The 11,908-nt window shown below is 52.6% G+C and overlaps 1 protein-coding gene across 3 annotated transcripts; it reads right to left on the minus strand.

Annotated features, from left to right (window-relative positions):
* Positions 1-1,790: 1,790 nt before the first annotated feature.
* CLEC3B (C-type lectin domain family 3 member B) lies at positions 1,791-11,576 on the minus strand. 3 transcript variants are annotated; one of them, XM_003776268.5, is made up of 3 exons: positions 11,348-11,576; positions 6,929-7,027; positions 1,791-2,338 (listed from the first exon to the last, which is right to left on the minus strand). In XM_003776268.5, the coding sequence occupies exons 1-3, from the start codon at positions 11,454-11,456 to the stop codon at positions 1,938-1,940; spliced, it is 609 nt and encodes a 202-aa protein (XP_003776316.2). In that variant the 5' UTR covers positions 11,457-11,576; the 3' UTR covers positions 1,791-1,937. The 3 variants fall into 3 exon arrangements, with proteins under 3 accessions (XP_003776316.2, XP_024100058.1, XP_054406901.1); XM_024244290.3 differs by lacking the exon at positions 11,348-11,576 and adding an exon at positions 7,621-7,783 and having other exon boundaries at positions 1,803-2,338; XM_054550926.2 differs by lacking the exon at positions 11,348-11,576 and adding an exon at positions 7,338-7,525 and having other exon boundaries at positions 1,803-2,338.
* Positions 11,577-11,908: the final 332 nt, after the last annotated feature.

Genomic DNA, 11,908 nt, shown 5'->3' on the forward strand with positions numbered 1-11,908 from the left:
CCAAAGAGTGTCACAGCAGTCGACCGGCTTCCATACTCACACGCAGAGGCATGGGTGCCCTCTTGTGGGCAGCCACCCAGTTCAGGAACTTTAAAAAAACCCTGTTCAGCCGTGCCCGGTGGCTCATGCCTGTAATCCCAGCACTTTGGGAGGCCGAGGCGGGCGGATCACAAGGTCAGGAGATAGAGACCATCCTGGCTAAGACGGTGAAACCCCGTCTCTACTAAAAATACAAAAAATTAGCAGGGCGTGGTGGCAGGCGCCTGTAGTCCCAGCTACTTGGGAGTCTGAGGCAGGAGAATGGCGTGAACCCAGGAGGCGGAGCTTGCAGTGAGCCAAGATCGTGCCACTGCACTCCAGCCTGGGCGAGAGAGGGAGACTCCGTCTCAAAAAACAAAAAACAACAAAACAAAACAAAACCCTGTTCACCTATATCCCACTAGAAAGCTGAGTGGGGGATGAAAAGAATCCAAGACTCCGAGTTACAAGATGTAGATTTCAGTCTAAGCTTTGCCTCTGGCTTGCTGAGGGGTCTGGAACATACCACATCACTCTTCTGAAGCAGTTTCTGGACTTATGCCAATGGATCTCATCACCTGCTCCAACAATTGTTGAAATCGTTGAATTTCAAGAGGTGCTTTCTGTGATGATGAGGAACAGGCTGCCTGGCATGAAGTATGTACATAGTTCTCTGTAAGCTGCCTCCCCCAACCACCCCATCTCCATCGATCAAATCAAACCATCATCCACTTATTATTACTGAAGGCAAGACACACTAGAAGACAGTCAGAGAGAAAAAGTTACTGCAGAAGCCTAGACAGTGGAGCACTGGCGGTGGCTGAAGGGTAAGGAAGACTCCCCCAGGAGGGGTCACTAGAGCCAGGCCCACGATGGCTGGGTGGGCCAGGTCAGGCAAAGAGCTGGCCAACAGCCTCTGAGGACCACTGGGCCACTTCTCTGATGTGTTATTTCAGTGACGTTCTGGCCACATGAAGCAAGCATTGCAGTGGTGGTGGAAAGGCCAAGGCCTTTGGAAACAGCCCTGGGTTAAATCCCGGCTCTGCTACTTACTAGCTTCAGGACCAGTGGAAGTCACCAAACCTCCCTGAGTTTCGACTCACTTTGCTTATTTTAAATGGTGATAATAGCACAGCTTGTCCTGGGTGGATCAGGTGAAATAAGACAACGTATTTAAAATGCCTGCAGCTGGACCCCTGAGCAGCTTTTTGTGAAGAGTGAGAAGGAAAAGGAAGCACGGTTCGGGCAGTGCTGGCCGTCGTATTTGGCTCCCGGGATGTCCTGAGGAAGAAGGGGAATGCCCATCTCCCCACTCCCCGCCGACCCCATAGCAAGACTCAGCATGTCAGTGCCTCCCAGAAATAGATCTACAGCAGGAGGGGTCAGCGGTGGGGGCATCCCCCTAGAAATGGGGCGGGGAGTGGGGGCGATGCTGGATTCCAGCAGATGGAAACGATTCTGCAAAAAGAAGCCTGGAGCTTTGAATAGGGCTATAACGTAAATAAAATATCGTGTCAGTGTTAGTTTCCTGGCTTTGGTAACTGTGCTGTGCTTAGCAGCAGACCGGAGCGTTTTCATCTCCCTATTCTTTCCCTCCTTCTTCTCCTCAGTCCTCCGCTCATTCCCACCCTCCTGTGGCATGAAGCGCGTGTGCTCAGCTCGCCTTCCTTCACCTCCTCGCTTCTCGCCTACTTCATCACGGAGGGAGCTTTCGGCCCGGCTCCTGGGGCCTCCTCCCCGCCCCGCGGACACAGCACAGACTGCGGCACCTCTCCTCTCCGCGAAGCTGCACCAACTTTATTTGCAAAAAGAGGCTCCAAGCGCACGGAGGGGATGGGGGCTGCAAGGTCTCCACCCTCCTCCCGGACTGCCGCGGCCCCCGCCCTCCTCCTGGACCCCCACGGCCCCCGCCCCGCCGGCTACACGATCCCGAACTGGCAGATGTAGGGCAGCTGATCGCGGCAGCGCTTGTCGAACCACTTGCCATTGGCCGCGCCTGAGAGGACCGCGCAGTTCTCGGTCTTGCCGCCGTCGGGTTGCGCGGTGATCTCAGTCTCCCAGTTCTTGTAGGCGATGCGGGCGCCGGTCATGTCCACCCAGGTGCCCTCGGCCGCCATGTCGTTGAGGCCCAGCCAGATCTCGGCCTCGTTGCCCACGCTCTGGCGCAGGTACTCATACAGGGCGTCATTCTCCGAGCCAGTCTGAGGAGTGCCCAGGGTGCCCCCGCGCGAGATGCAGTCCTCGCTGGCCTCGTGGAAGGTCTTCGTCTGGGTGAAGGCCAGAAAGCATTTCATGTGCACCTTGGTCCCCTTCAGGCAGACTGGGAGTGGGGAGAAATGGCTGTCACCGAAGGTCCCCATGTTCCCCAGGCAAAGAGCCAACCGCCCAGGCCAGGCCCACCGTCCTCCATCCCGTCCCGTTTATCCCATCAGTCCTGACAGCCCTTAGACCCAGGCAAAAGGGGTCCTGATGGTTCCTGCACTTTGAGGACCTGGCTGTGGTGGCCACTGCGGTACAGATCCAGATCCCCACTCAGGAGGTCTTGGTGCTCCCGCGTCTGGGAGCAAAGGCAGCCCTTGTGCTACAAAAGCACCCAGCCCCAGCTGACACCCCTTCCCAGGCCCCCACCTCAGTCATTTCTGGCCTTTACCCACCCCATCTCCTTGGGTCACAGAGGCTGGCCTTGTGCCTGCACTGCAGCTCAGCTCTCCCTCTGCCCACTTCCTCTTCCCCCCACCCCCACATGTGTGGCTCCTAGGGCTCACCCTAAAAATTAGCTCTGTCTCAGAGTCAGCTTCCCAGGGAGCCCAGCCACAGCCACCTGCTCTGGTTCTCCTTCCTCCATGCCCCTCCCTAAGATCAAGCAGCTTGCAGGGCCAGGGCACCTGCCCACCTACAGCCTAGGCCACACTTCAGGTACCCAGGGCCCTAAATCCCTACCCAAACAGCCCAAGCAAGCTTCCAGGGCCTGCCAAGTGCCTTTTGCAGGGTCAGTTCTCCTGAGGGCTGGTAGGGTGGGGCTGGGAGGATAGAGCTGAGACTGCAAGAGAGAAGACAGGAAGTGCTGGGCACAGGCTGTGGTCAGAGGCCAGCGATCAGGCAAGGGACTTTGAGGTGTCCACAAATTCTCAGTTTGAGCCTGGCCCCAAAGGTTGTGATGAAGGCACATATTTGGTGAAGTTAGGAGGATAGAATCTATTTTTGTTTTGCAGTTTGCATTTTCAGCTTGATTTCTAGCTGAAATATCTAGACATACTCTGATTTCTCTTGAGATCGTATAAATCATTCACCTTTTACTAAAGATTTCTGTGGAAAGGCATACCTTGACAGACAGGTGTATGTCTGCATTTGTCCTCTTGCTGGTGACCCCACCACTTTTGGGGATGTCTGCACTCCCCTCTATCCATTCCCACTCAGTTACTTCCATTTCACTCAACAAATATCAATGGACAGCATCCCAGTGTCCCCATAGGCATCTGACACCACATCGGACTTTAAACATGGGGCCTGAAGCATTACAGAGGTGTCTACCCACAGACTCTGCCCCAAGTCAGCTGCCCTACCTCGTGCTATCCTACAGCTTAGCCTAGCGGCCTTCATTGCCTTTCCTTCCTGCTGGGAACACTGACCTGCTACCTAGACCTTTGTTGGGGATGAAGGACTCACTGCCCTGGCTGCCGGGAATGCTGCAGGAAGACAGTCCTCAGCTCTCAGCCTCCTGCCAAGGACTGCCTCAGCAGAAGACAGCCATCTCTTCCAAGGCCATGCCCCTCCCTAGAGCAGCCTACACCCAAGACTGACCCATAAGCCCTCTTGCCCCAACTCAGGACAGTGTTGAAGGGTCATCCCGTCATCAGGGCTCCCTGAAGTCAGCTGAGGCTTTCATGGCACCACAGTACAGCTCGACTTCTCCCTCTGCCCACTCCTGCTTCCTTCCATCCCTTCCCTAGCACAGGGGTTGATCCTGAGGGTATCTCCTGATAAGTCTCCTGTGGGTTAAACTCCATCTCAGAGTTGCTTCCCAGGACCCTCACCCAAACCTCCCTCCAACACATAGGTAGTCCTCGGTCAATGCTACTTCTTGTGATACTATCATTGCTGCTAACATTTTGTTTGCTCTGGTCTGGCTATTCATGATCCTGTCGATTTATGCTAGTCCTCCACACCTCTGCTCCTGCCCTGCCATCTGCTTGGAATCAACCCTCTTTATCTTCTCTGATTCCTACACATCTTTCAAGGGCTCAAGTGATTCCATGAATATATTGAGGTTCCCAGGGAGCAGGACCCTGGCTGGGTCACCTCTGCCTCCTTGTGCCTGGCAGAGATGTACCAGGTGGGAACCTCCCATGTGTGTGCTGGTTGGAGGAGGGAAAGGTTGCCCCCTGATTCCTTCAACTCTTTGGTTAGGTCAACAGAGTTCTGGAATGCTTTGGGTGGGTTTATTGACAAGGTGATCTTTGGGTTGTGAGGACAATGAACAGGAGAAGGCCCCAAGAAGGCCAGCAGCTTCCTAGAAATCAGCAGACATGGGGGAGGTGCTTTGGGCCTCCATATGTCATGAACTTTTTGCAGGGAGGTCCCCACCTCATCACCTCACCCCAGGTGGCAATTGATGCCTGGGTTACATTGACTTTGCACAGCACAGAGCTTAGACATGAGAGAGACCTTAGAGTTTACCCTGCCTACCTTACAGATGAGGAGAGTGAGGCTCAGAGTGGCACTGGGCTCATTCTAAACATTCCCTCTGTGCCAGGCACTGTTGCCTCCAAATCCCTTCTCTCTTGTCCACCTCCACTATAGAGGTTGGAAAAGCTACATTCTTGCATTCTCAGATGCTCTTAAAGCTGCAGGTGGCCATATGATAGATTTCTGGTCCATGAGATGGAAGTGGAAGACTACTTTCCCTATAAACGAGACAGATGTGGTTGGGCTACTCTTCCTCCTTCTTGCCTTGAATGCATTCATGATGCCCGGAGTTGGGGCAGCCTTCTGGAGACCATGAGGTGAAACTTCTGAACAAAAACTTATAACTACCTACTTGCAGACTTACTTTTTGTTTAAGCCACTGATAGGTTTTCTATTACATGAAGTCAAAAACACCTCTGGAGATGCTCCCTTTCTCAAGCACTCTCTTCCTACCTGCCATGCCAAGCAAGCTGTCCAAAGTCACATGTTTGTCCTTCCTTCAACAGAGATTGACTGAGTGTTGCTATGTGGCAGGCACTATGCTGGGCAGGGTAGTGGAAAAGACAAGGGCAATGAAAAGCAAACACGGCCCCTGTGTTCTCAGGGCTTACTATAGTCTAGTGGAGGCAGCAGACACAAATCAGCAAATGAGTGTATCATTACAGACTGCAGTCAATGTAATAAAAGAAAGGACACTGTTCTGGGAGAGCTCATAACTAAGGAGCTGATAGAGATGAGGGATTAGTGACTCCTGAGAAGGTAATGCTGGAGGTATTTATTAGGCCCAATGTGATAAAAGAAAGGACACTGTTCTGGGAGAGCTCATAACTGAGGAGCTGATCGAGATGAGGGATTAGTGACTCCTGAGAAGGTAATGCTGGAGGTATTTATTAGGTGGATCTTGGGGGAGCAATTCAGGCTGCCCAAACAGCACATGCAAAGGCCCTGTGGTGGGAGTGCAGAAGGATGGCAGTGTGAATGCTGAAGGAAAGCAAGTGAGTGGGAGGGAGTGTGTAAAACTGCCCAGTGAGAAGTTTGTTGGGGGTTTCTGAGGAGGCAGGTGGGGAAGGGAAGGCCTTGCAGATGGATGGGCCCTGGTCACAAAAGCAACAGGTGAGAGAGTGGCTGTGGACGCAAGGTGGTTTATAGATTTGCTGAGGAGTCAAGGTGATTCCCAGCTGATAACTTGAGGGGCAGCGTAGCAGGGCTAAGTGAGGCTCTGCTCCTTTCGGCTGTCACAAGGTCCTTACTTCTCGGTGGAAAATAAGGGTGAGGATGTAGTAACAGGACCACTGCATGGGTGTGCTATGAATGAGTTAACATGCATCAAGTACTCAAACAGTGCCAGAATGTAGTGGGCTCACATGTAAATAGTCATCAGTATTGTGAGTCTGTGTTCTCCATGGAATGGAAGGTGAGGTCACATAAAGGTAGGTAAATCGGAGATATGTGGAAAATGCAGACGATATGACAGGAACATGGGGAGTGAGAAACAATAGGCTGCCAGGTAGGCTGGCCAGAAGGCATGACCTTACCATGCGCCTGGGCCCTGTTCTTGGTGATTCTGTGCACCCTCCCTCAGCTGACTAGTGCAAAGCCAGGAACACCAAGGCCCAGCTTGGCACTGGGCAGGCTGCCTCCATTCAACTCTTGCTCTGCCACGAGTCAACTAACCAGCCAGGTGAGTAAGAGCCAGGTTCAGGACCTGTCTATGCCTCAGTTACTCCATCTTTAAAATGGAGCTGACAAATCCCACCTCAGCAGAGTTATGATTAAGAGAGACAGTGTCAGCAAAGCTGCTGACACACACAGTGTGGAGCTCCCTGGGGCTGCGGAGGCCAGCTGAGTGAGGGGCTCCTGGGAGCTTTGTTAGGGTGGGCCACTACCTCTGCCCCATCGAGCGCTCTGGGGTCACTTCTCGTGGGCAGTAGTGGATTCTTGCTGGAGAACTTTTTGTCTTCTTGGGACATCCCCACTTCCACACCACCCAGCTGTGGCCAGAGATTTGGCCGTGCACATCTAGGTGGGTTTTGCAGACACGTGTCAGGGGATCTCCCCGAGAGAAAGAGGTGGGGCTCCCTGAACCTGGTGCCTTCACCCATAGTCCTGGACTAATGGAGCCAGGACCCTGATGCTGCCCAGAGGCGAGAAGCGCGTTGCTGGCTGCTGGCCTGGGCCCTTCTCTCAGACGCTCCTGCCCAGAGAGGCCACTGCCTGCACTCACCCGTCTGCAGGGCCTGCTGCTCCTTCAGCAGGGCCACCTCCTGGGCCAGGGTGTCCAGACGGCTCTTGAGCTCCTCAAACATCTTCATGTTCACAACATCTGAAGCAGAAGGAAATATGTGAGGGTGGGGCAGGGACTGAGCAGGAAGGATCCTACCTTAGCTGCAGAGGGATGAGAGGAAAAGACTCCCCTCAACCTTGATATCTTGGGAAATTTTCTCTCTCTCTCTATCCCTGCTGATGGTAGTCTAATTAACCACTTGTGACTTCTGCCAGGGGGCCCATCCTTCACTTGCTCCTGTGCTGAATTTGTTTGTGATTGTTGCTGGGGATCAGATGGGGCTGGGATTAGCAGATGCTGGGGTGAGGGTGTAGGCACAGGCTTCAGTGATCCCCCACCACCCAGCTACCTTATCAGCTCCAGGGAAGAAAGCAGCACAGGAAGCAGAGCAGGAGCCCTCGAGAGGCCCCCAGGTTCACTTCCCCAGGCTGGAGGAATGCGACACAGACCAGCAGGCACTCCAGCCTGGGGCACGCATATGCAGGGCTTGGAGGTGCCACAGACACGGGTGGCCTGGGCGAGCTGCTCAGCCTCTCTGGATTTGGTTCCTTCATGTGTGAAGTGGATGATGACAGCCCCACCTCCTAGGACTCTGGAGAAGACCAAGAGAAACGAAGCACAGAGCTGCCTACCTCAGTGCTTGGCTGAGTATGTGCCCATCACAGCTACCAATAAGGTGAGGGCAGAAGGAACCCAGGTTTTCCACTCTTACAGACGAGGCCAGGCTCCGGGCTAAGCCGTTCTACATGTCACCCCATGTGATGCTCATAATCAACCCTATGACACAGGTAACGTGTCATTCTATACCACCAGCATTTCACCACGAGGAAACCCAGGCTGCCCTAAACCAACTAGCCGAGGATGGCAGAGCCAGCAGCTGGCAGGGCTGGCCTGGAACCCAGGTGCACATGGCTCCGAAGCCATGCTCTTCCCCACCTTCCCCATGGCACACAAACGGATTCCTAACAGGAGCTGTCCTGCTGGCAGCCAGTCATGTAAGAGTCAGCAGGGGCAGGCGGGGAAGCATATTTCTATGTGTGTGTAAGTTTAGAGCTCCTGGGGCGGACCCTGATCTTTCTGAAACCCAGGGCTTCAGGAAAGGCTGCACTCAGCTTGGGGAAGTGGGTGGGAAAACACTTTAATGGTCCATTTGGCTGTGTCTGCATACATTCCACACTCACAAAGAGTGAGATCAGAGCCTTCGTCCATCCATAAGATGCCTTTGCAGAAGAATCACAGGCAAGACACATGCTTGTGTATACAGAAATTAGTGATGTAACTTACCAAACAGGAGGAAAAACACCCTGATGAGCAAGGCAAAAAAAGGGAGAGTTTGGGGCTGGCAAACTAGCCTGAGGTCATGTGTGCCTCACACAGAGACTGCCTCCACCAGTTATAGCAGCACTGTACCCAGTCATGTGATGTACCAGCATAGGGTGCCATGTGAGGCTGTGCAAGGGGGCACTGAAGAAGGGCATTCTGCTGAGGGACACAAGAAGGCCCATTTGTCTCCTAAGCCTTGCCCTGGCTAGATCGGGTCAGACCAGAAAAAGAGATGCCTTTCTATAATTTGTCACTTTAAAGGAGGTACCTTTTGTAATTTGCACCAAGGTGCCCATATGTGCAAAGTTTCCTCCAGGGACTGTCCAAGGAACAGGAAGCTACTCTCATTAGGCCCCACCTGAGGAAGCTGTGGGAGTACGTGTCTCTACGGCCCCGGGCAAAGTCAGGAGGCCTTTGGGCTGGCCCACTCTCTGAGCCTCAGGTTTCCTCTGCGTGGTGTTGGAATGCATGCCCTCCAGGTTCCCCCAGTTCCCTGTCCTAAAGGCCTGCGACTCCTATGAGGCCACCCTTCCCTCCGGAGCTTCCCTGCCAGGTGTGACCATGTGGCTCTACGAACAGATGAGCTCCCAGAAGTACTCTAGGCTCCCCGCTTCTCACCCACCCTGAGGGCCAGGACAAGGACTTAGCATATGCTGGCATTCCCTTCCTTTGCCAGTCCTGCCACTTGCTCTCCCCCTCTTGGCCCTGGCACCAACTGGTCTCCTTTGGCATGACCGTCCCTTCTTTGGACTTTCTCCCGTACTTTTGGGCACCAGCTCTGCAACTAGATTGCTCCTGGGATTCTCATTCCTGGCTGCTCCTAGGAATCCCTGAAGACCTTTGGAAAAAGCAGATGCTAAATTCACCAAGATCCCTAAACCAGCATTTCCAGGGGTAGGGCCCAAGCACCTGAATTCTTAATTTTTATTTTATTTATTGATTTATTTTTGAGACGGAGTCTCACTTACTCTGTCACCCAGGCTGGAGTGCAGTGGTGCAATCTTGGCCCATTGCAACCTCTGCCTCCCAGGTTCAAGCAATTCTCCTGCCTCAGCCTCCCGAGTAGCTGGGACTACACGTGCACACCACTACACTCAGCTAATTTTTGTATTTTTAGTAAAGACAGGGTTTCACCATGTTGGCCAGACTCATCTTGAACTCCTGGCCTCAAGTGATCCTCCCACCTTGGCCTCCTAAAGTGCTGGGATTACAGGCTTGAGCCACCACGCCTGGCCAAGGTACCTGGATTCCAATGTATCTCCCAGATGATGTTGATGCCTGAGTGAGAACCACCATGGTTCATGTCTTAAGAGCAGAGACCGTGTTTCTCTGCTGTGTGCCCAGCATATAGACTGGTCCCTACGTGGAGAAAGAGCTCTATAAGTGCCTGCCATGTAGGTGGGCGGGAGACTGCCATGGGTTTCAGAGAGAGGCAGGGCCTGGGTGGCTGTTCTGTCGGCCTGTAGCCCTGGAACTCCGGGGGCCCCTTCTATGGAGACTACATAGGGCCAGGGTTCAAGTGTGACAGTTGGACAGGACCAAGGCATCACGTGCTCTGACCCTTTTTTTTTTTAACATGAGTTTAACAAGATTTACATAATTATATTAATACTGAATCTTTGGTAAACTTGAAAAGCTGGTGATGGTTTTCCACATTCAAAAATTCTATGATTTTCCTTTGGAGCTGCATCTTTTACAAAGGCTGTCCCTTGGTGGCGATTTTGGCTAATGCTCGTAGACGTAACTATGTACGGTATTGTCTTCTCTTTTTAAATGAACATTTTGTGGAAGGTAATATACACACATAATTTTTTAAAATCCAAACAGTTAAAAAAGCTGGTGTCTTTCCCAATTGAGACTGCCCCCAGCCCCTGGTTTTTCTTCCCAGAGGTAATCACTGTTACTCACTCTTGTGGATCCTTCCAGAAAGAACTTATGCATATACAAGTAAAAATGTATTCTTATATAAATCCCTTTTTCAAAGCAAATGTCAGCATCATATCCATTCTCTTTTGAACGTTTCTTTGTTCACTTTGTAAACTGCATCTTGAAGATGATTTTTTATCAGCAGCCAGATTTGCCCCATTCTTTGTCACAGCATTGTGAGGCCCCATGGCCCCAATGTCCCTTTACGCACTGCACTAGTTCCTGGCCAGTGGGCAACTGTCCATTTATGAAGAGCCCTGGGAGGGCCTAAGGGAGGCCCCCACAGCCCCTTCTTTCCTTTTCTGTGCCCTTAGTCCTAGTTGCTTGTTTCTCTGCCTCAGTCCCCACCCTCATCCCCTTGGACTCTCTTCTAGCCTCTGCTCCCTGTGGGGGCGACAGCCCCGTCCATTGCCATGGCATTCTGCCGATGTTGTCTCAACACAGCCTGGGGTGACCTCACTGCAGGCGGGGCTGCAAGGGCAGGTCTTGCTGTAGCCAAAGCAACCAAGGGACACCCCAATCCCCAGAGGCTACAGAGGAGAGCAAAGCTGCTTCTGGTGGACTAGTCTGAGTTACATTTTTGTTTCCTGAAGGCTGTTATACGCTACGGAAATGAGAATTCATTTCTTCCTTTTCTTTTCCCTGTGCATCAAGCAACAAGTGAGGTGACTTTATATATTTTGTATCATGAAATCTTCATGAGAAGTCTTTGAACAAATACCACTGTCCCCATTTTACAGATGAGAAAACAGGTTGGAAGACTCCAAAACCCAGCCTGTGCAGCTCTCCCTGGTGAGGGCTGAGCGCCACCAGACTCCCAGACCAAAGGTTTGGTTTCTTTAAAATATTGGGGATGAGGGGAGGAGAGCAGAGCAAAGATCAGTTTGGATGATCTGGAAGGTTCTTCCCAACTCTAAGGGTCAGGGATTCTTATGATTCTGACAACCAACTCTGCTATGAGAGAACTCCCCCAAGCCCCAAAGCCCACTTTACTCAAGTTCCCTAGATGACTCAAAAGGAGGAAAATGAAGGAAAGGAGCATGAAGACACACTAAGGAGAGGGGGACCTGCTCCCTGGAAGATGGCACAGGGCCCTGTCCCCCTCCTTACCTTTCTTGGCATTTACAATCTTCTTGGGCTTCTGGGTTGGTGGCTCGGTGGTGACCTGGGTCAGGAGGGAGAAGAGGCAGAGGAGGAGGTAGGCACCCCAGAGCTCCATGCTGCTGCGCGGGCGGGGGCTGCTGCTGCCTGCAGTGGGTCTGGGTCCGAATGCAGTGACAGCCACGGCCCAGGCTGCACGTCTTAAGGCAGCAGCCAAAGGACCTCTGTCCAGGAAACCCTCCCCAACTTGGCTGCAGGCGTGCCAAAAAAAATAAAACAAACACGAAAGCCTGCAGAAGGATGAAGGCCTGAGGGCCACAGAGCCTCGCTGCCCAGGGAACACCCACGCAGCATCCTGGCCCTGCCTTCTAGAAAGGAGCACTTATTTCCTAGGATTCTGAGAAACACACAGTGGTTATCGTCACATCTGTGGAGCAGCTACCTTGGGTAGGGGCTAAGGCTGGCTGTTCACTGACATTAACTCACAGAAGCTTCACACCCAAACCATGAGGGAAGCACTGTCCTTTCCCCATTTTACCATTGAGGAAATTGAGGCTCGGTGAGGTTAGG

This window comes from Pongo abelii, chromosome 2 (assembly GCF_028885655.2).
Source record: "Pongo abelii isolate AG06213 chromosome 2, NHGRI_mPonAbe1-v2.0_pri, whole genome shotgun sequence".
NCBI classification, from domain to species: Eukaryota; Metazoa; Chordata; class Mammalia; order Primates; family Hominidae; genus Pongo; species Pongo abelii.

Bases quoted from the DNA above. Each gene is read 5' to 3' on its own strand.
- CLEC3B (XM_003776268.5), bottom strand. From the start codon at position 11,456: ATGGAGCTCTGGGGTGCCTACCTCCTCCTCTGCCTCTTCTCCCTCCTG. The intron at 7,028-11,347 runs GTAAGGAGGGGG...CTTCTGCTTCAG, and splicing joins GATTGTAAATGCCAAGAAAG to ATGTTGTGAACATGAAGATG. The intron at 2,339-6,928 runs GTGAGTGCAGGC...CCCCACTCCCAG, and splicing joins GCAGCAGGCCCTGCAGACGG to TCTGCCTGAAGGGGACCAAG.